This window comes from Triticum aestivum, chromosome 6B (genome assembly GCF_018294505.1).
Source record: "Triticum aestivum cultivar Chinese Spring chromosome 6B, IWGSC CS RefSeq v2.1, whole genome shotgun sequence".
NCBI classification, from domain to species: Eukaryota; Viridiplantae; Streptophyta; class Magnoliopsida; order Poales; family Poaceae; genus Triticum; species Triticum aestivum.
The window spans coordinates 254,668,834-254,693,513 of record NC_057810.1 but is presented as its reverse complement, the minus strand read 5'-3'; the positions used below and the strand labels follow the sequence as shown (position 1 = coordinate 254,693,513).

At 42.8% G+C, this 24,680-nt stretch overlaps 2 protein-coding genes across 3 annotated transcripts; both read left to right on the top strand.

Annotated features, from left to right (window-relative positions):
- The first annotated feature begins 1,640 nt into the window (after positions 1 to 1,640).
- Positions 1,641 to 3,517, top strand: LOC123134043 (desmethyl-deoxy-podophyllotoxin synthase). The gene is made up of 2 exons (XM_044553396.1): positions 1,641 to 2,654; positions 2,759 to 3,517. The coding sequence occupies exons 1-2, from the start codon at positions 1,731 to 1,733 to the stop codon at positions 3,389 to 3,391; spliced, it is 1,557 nt and encodes a 518-aa protein (XP_044409331.1). The 5' UTR covers positions 1,641 to 1,730; the 3' UTR covers positions 3,392 to 3,517.
- Positions 3,518 to 3,963: 446 nt separating this feature from the next.
- Positions 3,964 to 8,750, top strand: LOC123136846 (cyclase-like protein 1). 2 transcript variants are annotated; one of them, XM_044556356.1, is made up of 6 exons: positions 3,965 to 4,537; positions 4,768 to 4,812; positions 7,668 to 7,740; positions 7,828 to 7,925; positions 8,106 to 8,176; positions 8,394 to 8,750. In XM_044556356.1, the coding sequence occupies exons 1-6, from the start codon at positions 4,078 to 4,080 to the stop codon at positions 8,517 to 8,519; spliced, it is 873 nt and encodes a 290-aa protein (XP_044412291.1). In that variant the 5' UTR covers positions 3,965 to 4,077; the 3' UTR covers positions 8,520 to 8,750. The 2 variants fall into 2 exon arrangements, with proteins under 2 accessions (XP_044412293.1, XP_044412291.1); XM_044556358.1 differs by lacking the exon at positions 4,768 to 4,812 and having other exon boundaries at positions 3,964 to 4,537.
- Positions 8,751 to 24,680: the final 15,930 nt, after the last annotated feature.

Here is a 24,680-nt window from a genome sequence, read left to right as displayed (position 1 = left end):
AGCCCCTCAATTTTTTTGATAATCCGTGCTGGATCGAACTTCATCTCATGAGGTTCAGTCGTGCCCAACCTGTTTTTATATGTCTGAAAGAGTTCATGTCCTTTCCCTGCATGATCATAGACAGTAGTTCCATCTTGGAGTTTTAATGAGGCAATAGAATTCCGCCGAAATCGTTCACTCGCCGCTGAAATGAAAGAATTTGGTATTGTCTCCACCACACTGAAACCAATGAACAATGTATCTTTTCTTCCGATATTCCTGTTTGTACCCAAGGAGGGTAACCAGATGCTCTTTAAGAATTGCACGGAAGTTTTTTTTCAGGTATCGTAAGGGGCCTCTTATCCTCAATCCCGTCCAACTCAAGCAGTGCCCAGTTAGAGTTATCAATGCACATATTCAGTCTTGAAATTTGTTTGCTCCACTTCTTTGGGGCATATCGTAAGTTCTTAAGCTTTTTGCAAAGCATTGTAGCAGAGTTTTGTGCAAAACAGCTATTATTCCAGGTGGACTGAACAACATCGAAGAAACCAGGGTGTGAGATCCAGAAGTTCTCAAAACGAAAGACCTTGGATTTAGGCATTGTGGTTTCAATCGATATCACACAAGGAATATGGTCGGAAACAGGTTTTGGGAGGAACACGTTATTGGAGCGGCACACTGGCACAACTTGTGCAAGAGTCAACCATGATTGTTCTTTGGTTGTCTTAGCCTTTTATGCGGCTTGTATAACTCTGTGTTAGACCAAAAACTTTGCAATAAATGATGGCCGCATGCATCAATCAATGCAGAGGCCTGGGTCTATCGTCTATTTTGGATTTTTTGGGTTTGATCTTTTGCCCATCTATCTGAATGGGAGCTTCTTCTTTCAACCCTTAGTCTACATCTTTAGGTGTTTGGATAAGAAGTTGACAACTACAAGCCCACCATACATTTATTTGTATCCAACTTATATGACTTTGCGTTGGACCTCAAACTTATGTATGATGGGCACGTGCATCAATCAAAAGAAAAAACTTTGAAAACATCGCTCACTCAAAGTAGAGCAAGAGTACAAACAACGTGTTTGGCAATATTTAGGAAGGGAAATGTGAGTTTAGTGTAGGCAGTTGTATTGAGATTAGACATGGGATGAGTCATTTCATTCCCAATTCTTTGTTTGGCGCATGAAGGAATTATGTTCGAGAATTTGACAATAATTTGTTTTCACTTGTTTGGTTCATGAGAATTGACGAGGAACTAGACCAGGAAAGTGAAGATAAGTTATGATGAAGGGTTAAGATTGACTCACTAAAACAATCTCCCAAACCTCACCCCCTTCCCTGTTAATAAAAAGATGAGAGTTGAAGTCTCAAGTCTCATGCTTATTCCTTTATAAATTCCTAATCCCGTAACCAAACAATAAATTTGAAGTTTCGTACGCATTTAATTCTCATTCCCCGACTCTAATTACCCCCAGCCAAACACGTACAGAAGAGAATCCTCCTAGGTTCCATGGACGCACAAAAGATTCTTGATCATTTGATAAACCGCTTAAACATCTTTGACGTGAGCTGCACAAAGCCACAGATCTGGGATGCACAACAATTGTGTGATGCATTATGCATACCAGATTCGCAAAAATAAATAAAATAAAATGAAATGATCGGACAAAGATTGACACTACTGCACGCTGATATAGCTTGTATCTTTCAGAACTGTTGCTCCTCCCGCGCACCAGCATTCGAGCTGCCATGAACGCCGACGTCCCGCTCCACCTGCTCCTGCTCGTGCCTGTCCTTGCCTTCATACCCCTCATTCTCTTCGCCTCAAGAAGGTTGAGGCCGCCTGAGTCGTCCGGCGTCGCGCGGCTCCCGCCAGGGCCGTGGGCGCTGCCGGTGATCGGGCACCTGCACCACCTCGCGGGCGCGATCCCGCACCAAGCGCTGCGCGACCTGGCGCGGCGCCACGGCTCGCTGATGCTGCTCCGGTTCGGCGAGGTGACGGCCGTGGTGGCCTCGTCCCCGGACGCGGCGCGCGAGATCCTGAAGACCCACGACCCCGCCTTCGCGTCTCGGCCCATCGGACCCATGTCGCGCCTCTGGTTCCAGGGCTCCGAGGGCCTCGTCTTCGCGCCCTTCGGCGACGCGTGGCGCCAGCTCCGCAAGATCTGCACCCAGGAGCTCCTCAGCGCCCGCCGCGTCCACTCCTTCCGCCCCGTCCGCCAGGACGAGCTCGGCCGCCTCCTCCGCGCCGTCGCCTCGTCCTCGCCCTCGCCGTCCGAGCGTCGCCCGGTGAACCTGACAGAGATTATCGCGGCGTACATCGCGGACTCCACCGTGCGCGCCATCATCGGGAGCAGGCCGTTCAAGGGCCGCGACGCGTGCCTGAAGCTGTTCGAGGACATGTTCCGTATGAGGCCCGGTCTGAGCCTGCCGGACCTGTTTCCGTCGTCTCGCCTCGCGATGCTCGTCAGCCGCGAGCCCAGGCGGATCAAGCGCTGCCGCCGCGAGATGCTGCAGATCATGGACGCCGTCATCCAGGAGCACCAGGAGAGGAAAGCCGCCGGTGAGGGAGAGGCCGAAGACGAAGACCTGGTCGACGTGCTCCTCGGACTCCAGGAAGAAGTGGGCTCCCAGCACCCACTGACCACCGAGAACATAAAATTCGTTATGATTGTAAGGTCTTCCAGTGATCCGACGCGACAATTTAGCTGCGATCTCCACGCCACGCCATGCATGCGCGCTAATCTTTAGCTGCTCTGTTTCTCTCACACGTGCAGGACATGTTCGCCGCGGGCAGCGAGACGGCAACGACGGCGCTGCAGTGGGTAACGGCGGAGCTCATGCGGAACCCGAGGGTTCGGCATAAGGCGCAGGAGGAGGTCCGGCGAGCTTTGGCCGGCCACCTCAAGGTGACGGAGGACGTCCTCGGCAACCTCTACTACCTGCACATGGTCGTCAAGGAGTCTCTCCGGCTGCACGTGCCGGGCCCGCTGCTGACGCTCCGCCAGTGCAGGAGCCCGTGCCAGGTGCTCGGGTACGACGTGCCCGCGGGCGCCACGGTGCTCGTGAACTCGTGGGCGATCGCCAGGGACCCCGCGCACTGGGACGCACCGGAGGAGTTTCTGCCAGAGAGGTTTGACCAGGAGCAAGGCGGCGCCGGGAGGGACTTCAAGGGCACGGACTTCGAGTTCATACCGTTCGGAGCAGGGCGGAGGATGTGCCCCGGGATGACGTTTGGACTGGCGCACATCGAGCTCGCGCTCGCCGCGCTGCTGTTCCACTTCGACCTGGAGCTGCCTGCAGGCGTGGACGCGGCGGGGTTGGACATGACGGAGGAGGCTGGCATCACCACGCGGAGGAGGTCCGAGCTTCTCGTGGTGGCCACCACGCTTGTTCCTGTACCAGAGTAGATGTCAATAACAATGATAAACAAGGAGAGCTATAATACAAATATACAAAGTTACCCATATAGTCATGAGCAATGCTACATCCACTTAAAGTTTTTTTTAAGTTAATCATATACTTAAAGTTACGTCTACGGGGATTGTCCGGTTGGCGTTTTTCCATGGGCACCCATGTCAGCACACAGGCATCTTATAGCATCATATTCAATGGCTATAAAAGATGAATGAGACCCAATTATATCTCATGTAGATGAGTTCTAGCAGAACTGGAAAATTAAAATGATATACCTCGTGCGTTACTACGGGCATTGGTTGCAATAATATTTTGAGAGATTTTTTTTTTGAAAGAGATTTGATTGTGTGAAGCATGAATATTAGAATAAATAATATATGAACTAAAACAAAAATACATATAGATTATATGTAGTATTTGGTGACAAAATTGTCAAACCATATGAACATACCAAAGGAATGAATGTATGGTCGCATTTCCGAAAGATGGACACAACCGCACGAGTAGATATTTTGCCGGGGACTGTTCGGACAAACTAGAAACTGAGATCGTGTGGTTTCAGCCACCGCCTCTTGGCGCTATCCGTCCTCCCAATCGGTCGACGTGAGAAGCAGAGCGATCACTCCCCAGGATCCACATACTTCAGAGCAAAAGCGCTCGGCACATCAAGTGGGCGACCATGGCGGCCCCGGTGGCTCTCACCATATTCCTGCTGATCCTCCTCCCAGCGCACCATGCTCTCGCCACGGCGGCCGGCGACGTGCACCCAGGCTACGCGGACGCGGAGACCGACACCTGCGGGCCGGCGCTGGACCTGGGCGGCTCCTCCTCCTCCTCCTCCTCTGCCGCAGGCGCGGCCGGTCGGCGTTACGGCCCGGGGCTGGAGGAGTACGGCGGCGGGCGCATCGTGGACATCACGCACGCGTTCCGGCCTGGCATGCCGGCGTACGCGCCGGGCGCGACGGTGGGGCCCATCGTGCGGCTCAAGGAGTCGATGGAGAACGGGTCAGACTACAACTTGTCGGAGCTCAGCATGGAGTGCCACATAGGAACCCACGTGGACGCGCCGGGGCACTTTAACCAGGCCCACTTCGCCGCCGGCCTCGACGTCGACACGCTCGACCTCGAAGTCCTCAACGGTGAGCTCCCCGGTTTTCTCCGACCAAAGCCAAGGTTTGATGATCTTGTCACTCTCCGGCCTGCCATATGTGCGCACACGGTACAATCATCTTGGTTAAAATGGTTGGCGAGTAGTGACACCCAAATATACGTGAGCATCTGCGATTGCATTATGTTCGAAAAACAATGGCTTATACTAAATGATTTGTACTTTTTTTAGAGAGAATTATTTGTTTTTATTGCTGGACAGGTCCTGCATTACTCGTCGATGTTCCGAGACACACAAATATAACAGGTAGGCATGCAAGTTTTTCGTTCCTTCCATGGAGCTCCAGCTCCTCCATCACATCATTGGTGAATCACCATGCTAGCAAACTTCTTATATACCATGTTAGATATTAATTTAACATGACACGAAAATATGAGATATCAGTACTTTACTCGTATGGTGTATTCAATTGTTGGTTTATCAGAATCATGATCTGTTTTCCTTTTCATTCGTCAAAAGTATGAGATCAGTTTACAATGCTTGGGACGACCACACCAACAGGTCAACTTAATGCAGGGAGAAGGGAAAACATAAACTCAACTATAGGTGTTGGCCGTCTGGTTGCCATCTGAAAACACCACTCAAAAAAAGGGAGGAGAGTCATACCGAACCAAGTTGATCCGAGGAGTATCAAAACTTGCTAAACTAACTAGCTTCGGATGATAACGTCAGGCCTAGCCTCCAAAATCACATCGGCTAAGCAACACCAACGACAACCACCACATACTAGTAGTCCCTCCGGCTGCTATCGAACTTCAAAAAAGACACCCAATAGGTGTGACGCCTAGCGGCATAATTTTCTGATCTCCTAGAGGGTTTGGGGTTTCCCTCGGAGTTGCCCCGGATAGTGGAGCGAGCATGTCGCCTACGATGCCTTCAAGAATGAAGCGGCCTCTATGGGCATCGTCGTCGTATGTCCCGGTCAACGACCGGAAGGATGTGATTCACTTGGCGCTACACCACCTGGCAGACCCCTAGGCTTTGAAAGAGTCTGGTCAGACCACCACTGCTGCTGCCATAGGCCCGTGAACACTGACCCCATGCGCAATAAATAGCCATAGTTATCACTGGAACAAGATGCCGGGACCCAAATCCATAGCAAGTCAGACCATCTTGTCGCTCCTCGCAACACCAACCGACATCTGCTTCTTCCCCGACTTTCTGGAACCACGCTAGAGCAAAGCCCAACGCACACCCCCTTGAATATGCATGGCAACCGCTAGCACCACATGCACCCACGTTCGCCATCGCAACCATCATATATAGGACAAATTTTTCCTACTACCGGGTGTAGTTACACCCATTTTTATTTTGTACGTTTTATGTAGTATCTACCATACCGGAGTGTATGTATGCCTAGTATGTAGTATGTAAGAATATTTAGGTAGTATATATACTACATTTTAGGTAGTATGTAGTATATTTTTAGCATACTTCTTTTTACGTACAAATATGTACGTATTTTCACAAATATGATAAAAACATAGGCTCACATGCAATTTTTTCACATAACTCGCTTTGGAGTATCACAGATATAGTATATGAACATACTAAAAATGATAAAGTAGTATATATACTGCCACATGGTAGTATATGAGAAATGGGTGTAGCTCCATTTCTCATATACTACCATGTGGCAGTATATACTCTACTTTATTATTTTTAGTATGTTCACATACTATATCTAAGATACTCCAAAGTGAGTTATGTGAAAAAATTGCATGTGAGCTCATGTTTTTATAATATTTATGAAATACGTACATATTTATATGTACAAAGGAGTATGCTCAAAATTTACTACATACTACCTAAAAAATAGTATATATACTACCTAAACATTCTTACATACTACATACTATGCATACATACTCTCCCATATGATAGATACTACCTAGAACGTATGAAACAAAAATAGAAATAACTACACCCGGTAGCAGGAAAAAATTGTCATATATATATATATATATATATATATATATATATATATATATATATATATATAGCACTGGGACCTAGACCCCCTATCCACCAAGCCGCCTTGTAGCCTGTTGTGGGCTTGTGGCCTAGCTTCCCTTGTCGCGCCGACGAGAAGAGCCTCCACCAGATCCGCGACCTAGGGCCGCCACCTTGCCTTCTGTCGATGTTCTCCGCTACTGCTGCCTCATCTGGATGCGGCAAGAGGCGGATGGAGAGAGAGAGAGAGAGAGAGAGAGAGAGAGAGAGAGAGGAGGGAAAAGAGGGCAGTGGGTAGACTTGGACACCCCGCCCCCCAACAAAGAGCAAAGCAAGGAAGAGAGTTCCTTTTTTAGATACATGAATTTCACAGTTGTTTGATATGAACCATTGCACAGTAAGATTACTAGATCATACCCCGTGTGGGTTGCTTTGGGATTTTTGCTATAACTTCCAATGAGATTTGGTTATATGAACATAAATGTTTTGATTAATAATATACGAACTAAAAATGTAAAAACATACGATTGTTGTATAATTACGAAATGTTTATTGAATATAAGTAGTATAATATAACTAAGACAATTGAGCATTTCTGCATTCGTGGTTGGATTTTTAGCTGAGTCTTTTCACATCCACGGTTGCGTGTTGATGTGACATTGCTGCGTGTTGAGATAAATATGTTAATGGAGAATCATGTATTAGTTATACTAGATGATACCTTGCATGTTAGTATGAAAGTTGTTGGCTATATATTTTATTGGAATTGGAACATGAATATTTGATTATTGTATAGATATAAGATATTTGTGAAATACAAGAATTGTAATATTTTTCACATGCATGGTTGCACGTTGTGGTGAATCATTTTCAACGCATGTGCATGTCGTGGTGAATCTTTTCCCATGGATGTTAGCATGCCATGGTGACTCTTTTCTCTTTCATATTGAGGTGGCATAGTTGCATGTTAAGATAAATAGAATTAGTGTGGATCACTCTCAAATATATAATAGGATATGATTCTAGTGTTCTCCATTTGCCTTTTCAATAGAAACACAATTGTTGATATTTGTGCTAACTAATTATATTATAGTTATCATGGATGCCACCTAGCATCCAGTAGATGATTCCCCACTAATTCTATGCAGCTGAAGCAATGGAATCCCTAAATATACCCAAAGGTGTTCGTCGAGTTCTCTTCAGGACATTGAACACAGACATGTATGGCCTCTTTTAAGGGCACATATTCAAGTAGATAATGTATTTTTACCATATCATACTACATGCATCTAAGCAAATGATTTATAGGGGACTCATGTGGAAGGAAGGAGGTGATATGAGTTACGTTGGATTTACGGCGGATGGTGCCCAGTGGCTTGTTGACAACACCGACATCAAGCTAGTTGGTAAGTGGCTTCTTTTTGGAATTACATATAACACGATGGTATTTATATTATTTTTTCTTCATGATTTGGTGTATATTTTCTATTATATTTTATCACTTGTATAACCTTTTTGCTTGGTGAATCAAATAAATATATTTCCTTACCTTATTTAGCATAAAAATTAACGTAGCAAATCTGCAGGTCTGGACTATTTATCTGTTGCATCGTTTGATCACGCACGCTCTGCCCATGTGGCCTTCTTAAAAAATGCGGTAAGATGTTAGCATGCTTCCCTTACTCGAGTGCAAAAAGAAGTAAAAAGTGGTTGGCATCAGCTAACCTTGTTGTCCTTTAGTCTGTAGTCATGTAGCCATATGCGCCCTATTTCCCTAATCTACTGACAGAAATACATTCTCAATGAACTTACTTTGCAAGAGGTTGCATTATTGATTGAAGTCATTGGTTGATTCACTTACTTTGTTCTGTCAGGATATCATATTAGTTGAACATCTGAAGCTAGAATACGTCGAGACCGGATTATACACGTTGCACTGCTTACCTCTAAGATTGGTTGGATCTGACGGTTCACCAATCAGGTGCATTCTTATCAAGTGATCACATCTTCTCGAAGGCCACAATCTATCGTGTCTGTTGATGCTACATATACACTCCACCTATGTAATTTGAATGTTGCATATCATGTAAATATGTTTTGTACTATCAATAAAGTATTCCAAACGACAACAAAAGTATAGCATTACTACAAACAAGTCACAGGTGCAACACCAACATTGCATGTACAATAATTCTATTTATTTCTATAGTTGCATGTCTAAACTTACATTACTCTTATGCCAAATTATGAAACAAGTTCATGGGATAAAATGGCTTCATATGTTGTATTCTTTCTTAATTTGGCATAACCTTAATGTAAATTTAACCAAGCTACTATAGAAACTAATATAATTATTGTAGCTACAATGGTGAATATAGTTTATCTCTTGGTGTAACCTTATAATACCTAGAACCCAATGAAATAAGTAACTAGGAGTTGACTTGGTCAAATCTTACTACAGATAGCAAGGGAAATTATGATATTAAATTTTGTTACCAAACAGTGGCTACATTTGAACCAACCCCCACCGGCTGGGGTGGGGAGTACGAGCAGGCGGTAGCAACAGGAACTGTTCATCCACAGTCAACCAACCGGCTATGTCAACTCACCACGTCTCGCGCAAGGGGCTCGATCGATGCAAGCCTCGACTCCATCTACTACGTACTGTGCGCGCCACAGCAATGGGCACTGCTCATTGAGAGGCAACAAACCGGCTAGGTCGGTCAACTCATGTCTCGGGCGGGTACTCGATGCAACGCATCGATCGATCGAGTTCGGTAAGCAGCGAAGGGGGTCGATCGCTCGGGTTCAGTTATAGCAGCAAAGGGATTTATTGGGTTCAGTTAGCGGCTAAGAAATCGCTCGGGTTCAGTTAGTAGCGAAGAAACAGTTCGAGTTCAGTTAGCAGTGAAGGGATCGATCGCTCATGTTCAGTACATAGCGGGATCGATCACTCATGTTCAATACATAGTGCGAGGGATAGATCAATTGCTGGGTTCAGGAAGTGAATGCCTCGCTCAGGTTCAGTTAGCGAACATGGCTCGCACACACGCGCGTGTACGAGAGAAACATGCAAACCACTATATCGCTCGGCCCGACCACCCACCGTATACCAAGAACTCCCCGAAAAATTCCTTGCCCTCACATCTACCACAATTTTTTACATCATGGACGGCTGATACATCTCTGTCGTATCTACTTTCCTAACGATTTTCCTCTTGTTTTGGACTCTAATTTGCATGATTTGAATGAAACTAACCCGGACTAACGCTGTTTTTTGCAGAACTAACATGGTGTTGTTTTTGTGGAGAAATAAAAGTTCTTGGAATGGAACGAAACTTTGCGAGGATTTTTTATACAATAAAAGATAATTTCTGAAGCCAAGAACCACCGGAGGGGGGCACCTAGGTGGGCACAACCCACCAGAGCGCGCCACCCCCTCCAGGCGCGCCCAGGTGGGTTGTCCCCACCTAGTGGCCCCGCAGACCCTAACCGATGCTATAAAATCCTATTTTCCAGAAAAAATCAATGATAAAGAATTATCGCGTTTCATGAGACAGAGCCGCCACCGGCTCCTGTTCTTCATCGGGAGGCCAGATCTGGAGTCCGTTTGGGGCTCCGGAGAGGGGGATCTTCGATCTTTGTCATCACCAACCCTTCTCCATCGCCAATTCCATGATGCTCCCTACCGGGAGTGAGCAATTCCTTCGTAGGCTCGCTGGTCGATGAGGAGTTGGATGAGATTCATCTTGTAATCGAGTTAGTTTTGTTAGGGCTTGATCCCTAGTATCAATTATATTCTGAGATTGATGTTGCTATGACTTTGCCATGCTTATTGCTTGTCACTTTGTGCCCGAGTGCCATGATTTCAGATCTGATTCATTTATGTTATCACCATTATATCCATGTTCTAGATCTGATCTTGCAAGTTATAGTCACCTACTATGTGTTATGATCTGGCAACCCCAGAGTGACAATAGTCGGGACCACTCCCGGTGATGACCGTAGTTTGAGGAGTTCACATATTCACCGTGTGTTAATGCTTTGTTCCGGTTCTCTATTAAAAGGAGGCCTTAATATCCCTTAGTTTCCAAGAGGACCCCGCTACCACAGGAGGGTAGGACAAATATGTCATGCAAGTTCTTTCCATATGCATGTATGACTATTTACGGAATACATGCCTACATTATATTTATGAACTGGAGCTAGTGCCGTATCGCCCTAGGTTATGACTGTCTCATGATGAATATCATCCAACGAATCGCCGATCCAATGCCTGCAATTTTCCTACATATTGTTCTTGCTAAGTTACTATTGCTATTGTCACTATTGCACTTGCTACAAAATCACTGCTACCACTGTTACCGTTACTATTGTTGTTGCTACTACTATCAAAACTATCATACTTTGCTACTGATCACTTTGCTGCAAATAATTAATCTCCAGGTGTGGTTGAATTGACAACTTGGCTGCTAATACTTGCAAATATTCTTTGGCTCCCCTTGTGTCGAATCTATAAATTTGGGTTGAATACTCTACCCTCAAAAACTATTGCGATCCCCTATACTTGTGGGTTATCAAGACCTTTTTCTGGCGCCGTTGCCGGGGAGCATAGATATATTTGTTGAGTCACTTGGGATTATTATCAAATTATCACTATGAAGAATCTGAATGATGCTAAGACTAAGATTTTTTTCCTCTAAGACGAGGGGAGGTAAGGAACTGCCATCCAGCTCCGCTTTAGATTCACCTTCTGTTATAAGTAAACTTGCAACACCACCATATGCTATTAATTTTGATATGTCACAAGTTAATGATGATGCTACTTCTGCTATGAATGCTACTCATGATGATCCTATTACCTTTCTTGATGGTAATGTGCCACTAGGTGAATTTCTTGATGAACAAATTGCTAGAGTAAGACAACATGATATTGTTGAAACTAATGATGAGCTTGAAACAGAAAATCTTGAAACACCTATTAGAACTAGCCGTCCTAGATATGATTTGCCAAAGGTACCGGAAGGTTATGTAATAGGTGAGGAGGCAACTAGAGATATTCTTACTAGTACGGATAGAGATGATCTAAAAAATTATTATGCAAGTATAAGAAAGATCTTTGAATGCTAGAATGAAATATGATCCTAAGTTTGCTACTTCACCTATCTTTATTGATGATAAGGATTATGAATTCTCTGTCAACCCAGAGTTAATTACTTTGGTTGAATCTGATCCTTTCCATGGTTATGAAACTGAAACTGTTGTGGCACATCTCACTAAGTTGAATGACATAGCCACCCTTTTTGCTCATGATGAGAAGATTCGCTATTACTATATCCTCAAGTTATTTCCCTTCTCATTAAAAGGTGATGTCAAAGCTTGGTACAATACTCTTGCTCCTCGTTGTGTGCGTAGTCGAGATATGATTTATTACTTCTCTAAAAAATATTTCCTTGCTCATAAGAAACAAGCTGCCTTGCAGGAAATATTTATCTTTGTGCAAATTGAAGAGAGTCTCCCACAAGCTTGGGGGAGGCTTCTCCAATTGCTTAATGCTTTGCCTGATCATCCTTTTAAGAAAAATGAAATACTTGATATCTTCTATAATGGACTAACTGATACTTCTAGGGATTTCTTAGATAGTTGTGTTAGTTGTGTTTTCAGGGAACAAATTATTGAGCAAGCCGAGGAATTATTGAATAACATATTGAAAAATTATGATTGGACTCCTCCTAAAACACCGCCTAAACCCACTCCGAAGAATAGGGGTATTTTATATCGCAGTCCTGAAGATATGCAAGAGGCAAAGAAATCTATGAAGGAAAAATGTATTAAAGCCGAGGATGTCAAAAATTTACCTCATATTGAAGAAATATATGGGCTTGATACACCACCACCACCTAAGGTGTAGACGTACATTCTTTGTTGAAATTCAATGATAGTGATAATCCTCATAATAAACATCCTAGTCAATGCCTCTATGAGTTTGATAATTACATTAGAAAGCAAGATCGCTTCAATGCAAATGTGATGAAACAATTGAAATACAACTCTGATATGATTGCTCGCTTAAGTGACTTGTTATTTAGAATATCAAATGATGTTAGAGGTGTAGGAAAGCATGCCTCTATGGTTCAAACTCAATTAGAATAAGTTGATAAATCTCAAAAAGAGTTGCTTGATGAAATGAGTAATATAAGTGACTTTGCTGTTAGGGCAGCAACCAGAGGAGGTAAAATGACTCAGGAACCACTTTATCCTGAGGGACACCCAAAGAGAATTGAACAAGACTCTCAAAGAGTTAAAATTGATGCACCTAATCCTTCTAAAAAGAAAAAGAAGAAGAAAAATAATAGGACTTTGCCTGCCTCCAGTGAACCTGAAGTAGAAAAATCTCTTGATAATGATAATGAAGTTTCTATATCTGATGCTGAAACTCAATCTGGTAGTGACCACTCACCTTCTGATAATGAGAAAGATAATGATGAGGTTCATGAAGATACTCAAACTAATAATAAAGAACCAGATAATGATGTTGAGATAGAACCAGTTGTTGATCTTGATAACCCACAACCAAAGAATAAAAGATATGATAAAAGAGACATTATTGCCGGAAAACACGGTAAGGAAAGAGAACCATGGGTTCAAAAACCAATGCCCTTTCTACCTAAGTCAACTAAAAAGAAAGATGATGAAGAATTTGAATGCTTTGCTGAAATGTTGATGCCAGTCTTTTTTGCGTACTCGCTTGACTGATATCTTAAAAATGCCCCCCTATGCAAAGTACATGAAAGACATCATCACCAATAAGAGAAAAATACCAGAAGCTGAAATCTCCACCATGCTTGCTAACTATACTTTTAAAGGTGGAGTACCTAAAAAACTTGGAGATCCGGGAATACCAACTATACCTTGCTCCATCAAAAGAAATTATGTGAAAACTGCTTTATGTGATTTGGGGGCTGGTGTTACTGTTATGCCTTTCCCTTTATATAAAAGACTTGATTTGAATAAACTCACACCAAATGAAATATCTTTTCAAATGGCTGACAAATCAACTGCCATACCTATTGGTTTTTGTGAGGATGTGCCCGTTGTTGTTGCTAATGTTACTATTCTGACTGACTTTGTTATACTTGAGATGCCCGAGGACGACAACATGTCGATTATCCTTGGTAGACCCTTCTTGAATACTGCAGGGGCTGTTATTGATTGTAATAAAAGCAAGATCAATTTTCATATCAATGATGATGAGCATACGGTGCACTTTCTAAAGAAACAATTCCAAGTGAATGGTATTAATGTTACTGAAAAATCTCCGACAATCACTATTGGAAGTTTTCAAATACCCCTACATATTGTTAAAAAGAATTATGAAATGCTTATTGTTGGGGACATTCATATCCCCATTGAGGTAACTTAGTGATTTACGAAAGTTCTTCGGTTTCATGCTAATCAAAAGTGGTTGTTAATAAGACTTGATCAACCTTATTAATGGATCATTTTTGAGAGGTATGAAGTTGATGAATTTAGTGAGAACTACCTGTTGTCCATACTGTTGGGGAACGTAGCATCCAATTTCAAAAAAAATCCTACGATCACGCAAGATCTATCTAGGAGATGCATAGCAACAAGAGGGGGAGAGTGTGTCCACGTACCCTCATAGACCGAAAGCGGAAGCGTTATGTTAACGCGGTTGATGTAGTCGAACGTCTTCACGACCCAACCGATCTAGCACCAAACGTACGGCACCTCCGATTTCAGCACACGTTCATCTCGATGAAGTCCCTCGAACTCTTGATCCAGCAGAGGGTCGAGGGACAGTTTCGGCAGCACGACGGCGTGATGACAGTGTTGATGATGTGATCCACGCAGGGCTTCGCCTAAGCACTACGACGCTATGACCAGAGGAGTAAACTGTGGAGGGGGCACCGCACATGGCAAAGAGAACAACTAATGTGCCTTTGGGGTGCCCCCTGCCCATGTATATAAAGGAGGAGAGGAGGGGGCGACCGGCCTAGAGGGGGCGTGCCAAGGGGGAGTCCTACTAGGACTCCTTAGTCCTAGTAGGATCCCCCCTTCCTTTTCCGGAGTGGGAAAGGGGGGAAGAAGTGGAGAGGGAGAAGGAAAACGGGGGGTCGTGCTCCCACCCCTTGTCCAATTCGGTTTGGGCTTGGGGGCGCGCGCCACCTCCTGGCCGCTGCCTCCTCTCTCCACTAAGGCCCATGTAGGCCCATTAACTTTCCCGGGGGGTTCCCGCAACCTCCCAGTACTCCGAAAAATGTCTGAACCTCTCCGAAACTTTTATGGTGTCTAAACATAACTTTCCAATATATCAATCTTCACCTCTCGACCATTCCAAGACTCCTCGTCATGTCCGTGATCTCATCCGGGACTCCGAACAAGCTTCGGTCATCAAAAACATATAACTCATAATACAAATCGTCATCGAACATTAAGCATGCGGACCTTGCAGGTTTGAGAACTATGTAGACATGATCGAGACACATCTCCTATCAATTACCAATAGCGGAACCTAGATGCTCATATTGGCTCCTACATATTCTACGAAGATCACTACCGGTCAAACCGCACGACAACATACGTTGTTCCCTTTGTCATCGGTATGTTACTTGCCCGAGATTCGATCGTCGGTATCATCATACCTAGTTCAATCTTGTTACCAGCAAGTCTCTTTACTCGTTCTGTAATGCTTCATCCCGCAACTAACTCATTAGTCACATTGCTTGCAAGGCTTATAGTGATGAGCATTACCGAGAGGGCCCAGATATACCTCTCTGATACATGGAATGACAAATCCTAATCTCGATCTATGCCAACCCAAAAAACACCTTCGGAGACAAGAGCATATTTATAATCACCCATTTACATTGTGACATTTGATAGCACACAAGGTGTTCCTCCGGTATTCGGGAGTTGCATAACCTCATAGTCCGAGGAACATGTATAAGTCATGAAGAAAGCAATAGCAATAAAACTTAACGATCATTATGCTAAGCTAATGGATGGGTCATGTCCATGACATCATTCTCTAATGATGTGATCCCGTTCATCAAATGACAACACATGTCTATGGTGAGGAAACATAACCATCTTTGATTAACGAGCTAGTCAAGTAGAGGTATACTAGGGACACTTTGTTTTGTCTATGTATTCACACATGTACTAAGTTTCCGGTTAATATAATTCTAGCATGAAAAATAAGCATTTATCATGATATAAGGAAATATAAAATAATAACTTTATTATTGCCTCTAGGGCATATTTCCTTCAGTCTCCCACTTGCACTAGAGTCAATAATCTAGTTCACAACGCTATGTGATTTAACACCAATAGTTCACATATGTATGTGATTAGCACCCATAGTTCACATCACCATGTGACCAACACCCAAAGGGTTTACTAGAGTTAATAATCTAGTTCACATTGCTATGTGATTAACACCCAAAGAGTACTAAGTTGTGATCATGTTTTGCTTGTGAGTGAAGTTTAGTCAACGAGTCTGTCACATTCAGAGCCATATGTATTTTGCAAATATTCTATGTCTACAATGCTCTGCATGGAGCCACTCTAGATAATTGCTCCCACTTTCAATATGTATCTAGATTGAGACTCAGAGTCATCTGGATCGGTGTAAAAGCTTGCATCGACGTAACTCTTTACGACGAACTCTTTATCACTTCCATAACCGAGAAATAGTTCCTTAGCCCTCTTAGGTAACTAAGGATAACTTTGAATGTTTTCTAGTGATCCACTCCTGGATCACCATCGTACCCCCTTGCCAAACTCATGATCAGGTACACAATAGGTCTGATACATAACATAGCCTAATTTATAGAACCTATGACTGAGGCATAGGGAATAACTTTCATTCTCTTTCTATCTTCTACCGTGGTCAGGCTTTGAGTCCTACTCAACTTTACACCTTGTAATACAGGCAACAACTCGTTCTTTGACTGATCCATTATGAGCTCTTTCAAAATCTTGTCAAGGTATGTACTCATTGAAAAAACTTATCAAGCGTCTTGATCTATCTCTATAGATATTGATGCCCAATATGTAAGTAGCTCCACCGAGGTCTTTCTTTGAAAAACTCTTATTCAAGTATCCTTTTATGCTATCCAGAAATTTTGTATTATTTTCAATCAACAATATGCCATCCACATATAATATTAGAAATGTTACAGAGCTCCCACTCACTTTCTTGTAAATACAGGCTTCTCCAAAATTCTGTATAAAACCATATGCTTTGATCACACTATCAAAGCGTATATTCCAACTCCGATAGGCTTGCACCAGTCCATAAATGGATCGCTGGAGCTTGCACACTTTGTTAGCACCCTTTTGGATCGACAAAACTTTATGGTTGCAGCATATAGAACTCTTCCTTAAGAAATCCATTAAGGAATGCAGTTTGACATCCATTTGCCAAATTTCATAATCATAAAATGCAGCAATTGTTAACATGATTCGGACAAACTTAAGCATCGCTACAGGTGAGAAGGTCTCATCATAGTCAACTCCTTGAACTTGTCGAAAACCTTTCGCAACAAGTCGAGCTTTGTACAATAACATTACCGTCAGCGTCAGTCTTCTTCTTGAAGATCCATTTATTTTCTGTGGCTCGCCGATCATCGGGCAAGTCCACCAAAGTCCACACTTTGTTCTCATACATGGATCCCACCTCAGATTTCATGGCCTCAAGCCATTTCGCGGAATCTGGGCTCATCATCGCTTCCTCATAGTTCGTAGGTTCATCATGGTCTAGTAACATGACTTCCAAAATAGGATTACTGTACCACTCTGGTACGGACCGTACTCTGGTTGACCTACAAGGTTCTGTAGTAACTTGATCTGAAGTTTCATGATCATCATCATTAGCTTCCTCACTAATTGGTGTAGGAATCACTGGAACTGATTTTTGTGATGAAGTACTTTCCAATTAGGGAGAAGGTACAATTACCTCATCAAGTTCTACTTTCCTCCCACTCACTTCTTTCAAGAGAAACTCCTTCTCTAGAAAGGATCCATTCTTAGCAACGAATATTTTTCCTTCGGATCTATGATAGAAGGTGTACCCCACAGTTTCCTTTGGTATCCTATGAAGACGCATTTCTCTGATTTGGGTTCGAGCTTATCAGGTTGAAGCTTTTTCACATAAGCATTGCAGCCCCAAACTTTAAGAAACGACAGCTTGGGTTTCTTGCCAAACCACAGTTCATATGGTGTCGTCTCAACAGATTGGATGGTGCCTTATTTAACGCGAATGCAGTTGTATCTAAAGCATAACCCCAAAACGATAGCGGTAAATCAGTAAGAGACATCATAGATCTCACCATATCTAATAAAGTACGGTTACGATGTTCGGACACACCATTACGCTGTGGTGTTCCAGGTGGCGTGAGTTTCGAAACTATTCCACATTGTTTCAAATGAAGACCAAACTCGTAACTCAAATATTCGCCTCCACGATCAGATCGTAGAAACTTTATTTTTCTTGTTATGATGATTTTCCACTTCACTCTGAAATTCTTTGAATTTTCAAATGTTTCAGACTTATGTTTCATTAAGTAGATATACCCATATCTTCTCAAATCATCTGTGAAGGTCATAAAATAACGATACCCGCCGCGAGCCTCAACACTCATCGGACTGCATACATCGGTATGTATTATTTCCAATAAGTCAGTGGCTCGCTCCATTGTTCCGGAGAACGGAGTCTTAGTCATCTTGCCCATGAAGCATGGTTCACAAGCACCAAGTTATTCATAATCAACTGATTCCAAAAGCCCATTAGCATGGAGTTTCTTCATGCGCTTTACACCAATATGACTAAACGGCAGTGCCACAAGTACGTTGCACTATCATTATCAACTTTGCATCTTTCGGCATCAATATTATGAATATGTGTATCACTACGATTGAGATTCAATAAACCATCAACATTGGGTGTATGACCATAGAAGGTTTTATTCATGTAAATAGAATAACAATTATTCTCTGTCTTAAATGAATAACCGTATTGCAATAAACATGATCTAATCATATTCATGCTTAACGCAAACACCAAATAACATTTATTTAGGTTCAAATCTAATCCAAAAAGCATAGGGGGTGTGCGATGATGATCATATCAATCGTCACTTCACCCTCAACTATCTCTATTTATTCTGCAACTCATGTTTCGAGTTACTAACCTTAGCAACTGAACAAGTATCAAATACCCAGGGGTCACTACGAGCACTAGTAGGGTACACATCAATAACATGTATATCAAATACACCTTTGTTCACTTTGCCATCCTTCTTGTCCGCCAAATATTTGGGGTAGTTCCGCTTCCAGTGACCATTTCCTTTGCAGTAGAAGCACTCAGTTTCAGGCTTAGGTCCAGCTTTGGGTGTAGCGATCCGACCTCACATGGTTAAGTCTCTGTGCTTAAATGTCATCCCTGGATCGGTATGCTGACACACACAGTACTCAAGGATTTATAACAGAGGTAAATCACATGTATAAAGTAACGTAAATACTATTACCTCAATCCATAAAGCGGAAGAAAGAACAAGGTTGTTGATTCCTATCAACACCAACGGCAAAGTAGAGTGTAGAAATCGTAACCCTAACGTATCACTTACTCGTCGTAAGATTCCTGCAAGAGACGTTGCAGCCATGTAGGTCAGTACATTGAATGTACTGGCAAATTCACACCATCGGATAAATGATGAATAAAAACTATCACTACATGCATATTTGGTTGGTGGAAAGCTCTAAGTTTATTTTTGCATAAAGCCAATTTTCCCTACATCAAAGGAATACATTTTATTTAACTACAAAGTTTGTTGAAAACATTGAGAAGGTTCCTCCAACTCAATTCCAAATTAATAATCATCAACCCAAGAAGTTATTTAAGTAACGTGATGAGATCAACACGATAATCCAAGAACTAGATACTCAAGATGTCCATAACCGGGGACATGGCTAACCATGATCAGTTTGTACACTCTGCAGAGGTTTGCGCACTTTTCCCCACAAGACTCGATCGCCTCCATTGGATTTCTCGCACTACAAGGTGTTTGAGAAACGAATGACCGAGACACAGTCTTTCAGAAACATTTACTCTCTACTCTGGGCGGACCGGTACACCTACAATCCCCCTACATCTGCTAGTCCACCTCTTCAAGAGCTCACGCAACTTACTCAACTATGCCAAAGCCCATAATGGCTTGTGGCTGCACACGGAAGTTTCTAGCATGAATAATCTTATGATCCCTTTGAGCCTAGGTGGCATTCCATAGGGTAATCACACGGGTCCTCCAGGATTCCCTTGGGCAAGTAAAGGGTTCTCTAGGTGCCCAGGCAAACCACTGGGTGCTCCAGAGTGCCCCTACCATTCCACCCAGATGTGTAATAAAGTAGCCACCTTAAGTTAACCATTAATAATAACTCTCACATCTATCATGAATCACTCAAACCAAACCACATCTATGAGCATAGCGTAGCAATATAAGCATAACGTAGAAGTAACTGTCAAAGTTTGAATGCAGGATAATAGGTACCTACCTCATCAACTACTTCCCAGTACCCACATGTTATCAATTCCTAACCATGCAATGTTTGAGGGTGAAACTAATGCATAAAAACTGGGTATGAAAGGGATATGATCAAAGTGTGAACTTGCCTATACTATTGACGAAGAACCTTCGATCTCAACTCCTGATAGTTCTATTCATCGCGCTCCGTTCAATCTATCGTAAGCAACCAATAGTAACCACACATAAGCAATCACTCAAAAGCATCGGAAAGAACGAAGAAAACAATTCGAAAAACTTCAAAACCAAGCAAATAACTCTTGCAACAGAAAACAATTTCTAACAGTACCAAAATTAAGTGAATTTGGCCTTATCAGAAAGTTTAGGTCAAGAGCTTCAATTTGCAAAAAGAATCGACTAAATCGGAGTTATAAAACTCAAGTTATGATCAAATGAAGTTCAAATACATATTGTTTGAAATTCAAATTTTAAAACTTTCAAAAATATGTTTAAGTTGTTTTATGGATAGTCGGGATCATAACAAAGAAGTAGGCGTTGGTTTCGTCTAATTCCGACTAACAAGCAAAAAGTAGTGACCGTTTTAAGATTAGGGACTAATCTGTAAAAACTTTAATCACAGACGGGTCCCTGGCAGAAATAAAATAAAACGAAAAGGCTATTTAACGAACGTTCGCTAACGAACGCTAACGAACGAACCGTCCGGTGCAAACCCTAACTAACGAACGTTCACCGAATAAAAAACGTTTAAAAAAACGAAATCTGGATCGTTCGATCCAGATCCAACGGACGGGAGGCGGCGCTTACCACGGCGATCGTCGGTGACGTGGAAGACGGCGGCGGCGACTCGGCTTGAACGGGGCAACGACTCTGGGCGTCGGCGGAGGCAGCGGAGTAGCTGGGGAGGGTCGATGCGGCGGCGGAGAAGGCGATGGTGGTGTCGGCGCTCGGCGAGGGGGCCGGAATGGAGTGCGGCGGCGGCAGATCTCGTCGGAGCTTCGCAACTCCGGCGAGGTTTTGCGCGGGCGGCGGCGACGGCTCGGGGAGGAGAAGAACGGGGCCCGGGGCCTTGGGTTTTAAAGGAGGGGGTGAGGGGTGGCGTGGGGAAGGGGCTAGGCGGCGAGGAGAGTCCGGTGGCGGCACGGACATCGAGGCGGCGGCGGCAGTCGTGGCGGTGGCGGACACCGAGCGAAGCTCGGGGACGGTGGGAGACGAGCGGGCTGGGCCGGCCCAGTCGAAGCAGGAAGAAATATTTTTTTTACAACAAAAATAAAATAAAAGCGGAGTAAAATAAAATAGAACCTAGGCATATTTTATACCAAAATTTTCAAAAAAAGATTTCCTACAGGATGAACATTTTTCTAGCATTAATAAAATCCACAAATTTTAAATAAAGCAAAGAGTGATACTGTAAAATCCAATAAATATCATTTTAAAAATACCAAAATGAGTTCAAATTTATTTCTCTCCATTTTTCTACTGTAGGGAATCATTTTACCCTAATTTCCATATATTTTTATATTGGAGAAAAATAATTTGAATAAAACCCAAATAACTCCCAATTGAAAATAATTTCAAAGGGACTCTAAATTGGATTCTTTTAAACTCCCAACTCATATTTCATATGTTTTGAAGAAGTCATTTTATCTTCTCTCATGAAAATCATTGAGTGGCATAAAGTTTCTGAATTTAAAATATTTCCAAATGAGATTCAAATCTTTTCAAAAACCCTTTTTCATTTATAATGGAAGAAGTCATGTCGTCTTCTCTCTAGGGTTTTTTGTATTTGAAAAGAATTTGAATTCATCGAGATCATAAAAGCAAGATGAAAGTTTGGGAAAGTCCTTTTATTCCCTCTCGTTTAACTTTCAAAAGTTTCAAATTTCACTCAACTTCACATAATCAATCAAGCAATCAATCAAAACTATCTATTTAAATAACATTCCAAAATTTAGAATTTTGGGATGTTACAAACCTACCACCCTTAAAATGAATCTCGTCCTCGAGATTTGGAGAGGCTAGAAAGAAATAGGTTAGGGTCGGGGTCTTCTCAAATTCCATCGATCATCACAGGGGGTCTCGGTTGCTACCACCCTTAGAAGCATTGTTACGGTTCCATCAAAACATAGGTCGTACATCCTTGGTGCTGACAGTGTCGGTCTTCTCAAATCTTAAGGATAATTCCTTCTCTGGCTCTTCGGGTAGCGAGATAACCTTTTCCTCAATTCTTCTGTCCTTTTATCTTGGTAAGGTTATTCCGAGACTGGGTCTTCTTAGCTAACGGGTCTGGCGCCAATACTAAGCAACTATCGATTTCTCATGACGGTCAACAATTTATGGTTTCTCCTGTAGAAACCAGGTCTGGGTTGAACCTCATCGTATGTCCTACGATTGGCAACAACTGCCTTGTACAGGGAAAAAATTTCATACCATTCTAAAGTTCAAACAAGGCTTTGATCGTCGTCTCTCTACTATGGGTTAGGCACTCAGATTTACCATCCTGTATAGCAAGGCGAATAATAAGAGTAAGTCGGTATGGTGATCAATCCATCCCGCACCCAAATCATTACCCTGTATATGGTTTAGCAAATCTCGCATTCTAACACTTGGTCATCCTCACAAGCATTGTAGAATTTCTCTTGTTGACGAACCAAGTTCGGATAAATCCATTGATTCTGCAAGCCAAGCAAACATATATCGATCCTTCACAACTCTCATGTTTTGCGTAATCCTATAAATTCGTCGATTGATAAAGTTGTATCTTCTTCCAGGGTTTTTCCTTCAGCAAGAGTGTGCTTGCTTCTTGGCAGGTCCTGGGGCCTGTGGGGTATGGCCCATCTCATCACTTGCAAACCATGAAATCATCCTCGGGACAATCGGTCATTATTCCAACATCCACTTTCCTAGCATTCTTAAATCCATCCAATTGTACTGTCTCCCTTCCTTCTGTTGGTACTAAAACGTGATTACTCCGACTCATCATGGAGTTACAATTGCTCCGTATTACCAACATAATACCTCTTTTATAACCAATAGTACTTCCCTTCATACTTTTGGGGTATTCCCACTTATTAGATAAAACTCATACTTATTTTGTCCAAGGTCCACTTCATGGAACATCGTATCTTTTCCAGGGTTCAAGGGTCCTCACAGGGTAGTACCACCCTTAAAATGCACAAATTCATCCATAGACCATATTTCTCATATCCTCGAAAATGGTCAAAACCTTTCTTCATAGAGTAACAACTCATAAGATCCAAATAAGTACCAATGATGCTAATGATAGAGGCAAAGGTGTACCAAATAAGTACCAAATAAGTACCAAATAAGTACCAATGATGCTAATGATAAACCCTTCTTTCGATGAGATGGTGGCTATCGTTTTGGTGGAAGTCGACTTTGACGATCCGACTACGAACGTGCGAGGACGTCGCGCCTTAGCAATCGCTAAACCAACTCCGAGAGGTTATTGACCACGCCGGAGCATGATCAACCTGACCACGAAGGTCTATTTCCTGCAAGCAAATGAAGAACAAGCAAGAAACTAAGATTGCAATCTGGATATTGCGAATAATAGAGGAAATCTTTATTAATGAAGGTGGGGTTCTGTGACGCCTTTGTCTGGTTGTTGAACACAAACGAAGTACGCGAAGTTGCAGCTATGGCGAACTTTTAATCTAAACAAAACCCAAAGTCTAAACGGTGCTCTAAGGGCTGTATATATGGAGGAAGAGGGGGCGAATTTCGTGGCCCTTGGTGGAGGGGTACGAAACCAACCCTATCTCTTGTTTCCCCACACATACGGACTCTAAAAATAGCCTATACTTATGTATTTCGAAATTACATGGGCCTGGCCCAATAAAAAGGTGACGCAGCACCTAGAATGGCCTCTGGACAAAATTTATGAAGTGGCATCTTGTATATTTCATCCAAGGCTTCATGCACTCGTTATGGTGGCTGCAAAGTCCTGAAATCATCACTTGTAACTCCGTTCTTGTTCCCCTTGCGCATGCCATCATCTCCATGCTTGTTCTTGCTCCAATGTTCATCCTTCTCCAAGCTAGGCCCTTCATTTTTAAGCAAAACAAATGTATCCAATTTAGGCAGCATCATATTCTCATGAACATTAGAATCATTACCAAGAAATGAAAGTACCTGGTAATTTAATTGGCGTGCGCGAGCTCTAGTAATTGGTCCAGTATGTATAGCAGTAGGGGTTGTGGGTAAAGCAATGGTATTGATGTCCTCATCATCCTCCCCTTCTTGAATGAAGTCGTCCTCGACGGAAGTTCATCTTCCTCACCGAAATAAGGCTTCAAAGCTGCGATGTTAAAAGTGGGACTAACCCCAAAATCTGCAGGCAGCTCAAGTTTATATGCATTATCATTTATTTTCTCTAACACCTTAAAGGGACCATCAGCACGTGGCATTAGCTTTGATTTGCGCAAATCAGGAAATCTATCCTTACGCAAATGTAACCAAACAAGATCTCCAGGTGCAAACACAACATGTTTTCTACCCTTATCTCTAGCAAGTTTATTTTTAGCGTTCATACGCTCAATGTTCTCCTTAGTTAACTCATGCATTTTTAAAATC

Excerpts from the sequence above, each read along its gene's own strand:
- LOC123134043 (XM_044553396.1), top strand. The coding sequence starts at position 1,731 with ATGAACGCCGACGTCCCGCTCCACCTGCTCCTGCTCGTGCCTGTCCTT. Across the intron at positions 2,655-2,758 it reads ACATAAAATTCGTTATGATT|GACATGTTCGCCGCGGGCAG; the intron begins GTAAGGTCTTCC and ends TCACACGTGCAG.
- LOC123136846 (XM_044556356.1), top strand. The coding sequence starts at position 4,078 with ATGGCGGCCCCGGTGGCTCTCACCATATTCCTGCTGATCCTCCTCCCA. Across the intron at positions 4,538-4,767 it reads CGACCTCGAAGTCCTCAACG|GTCCTGCATTACTCGTCGAT; the intron begins GTGAGCTCCCCG and ends ATTGCTGGACAG. Across the intron at positions 8,177-8,393 it reads TGGCCTTCTTAAAAAATGCG|GATATCATATTAGTTGAACA; the intron begins GTAAGATGTTAG and ends TTGTTCTGTCAG.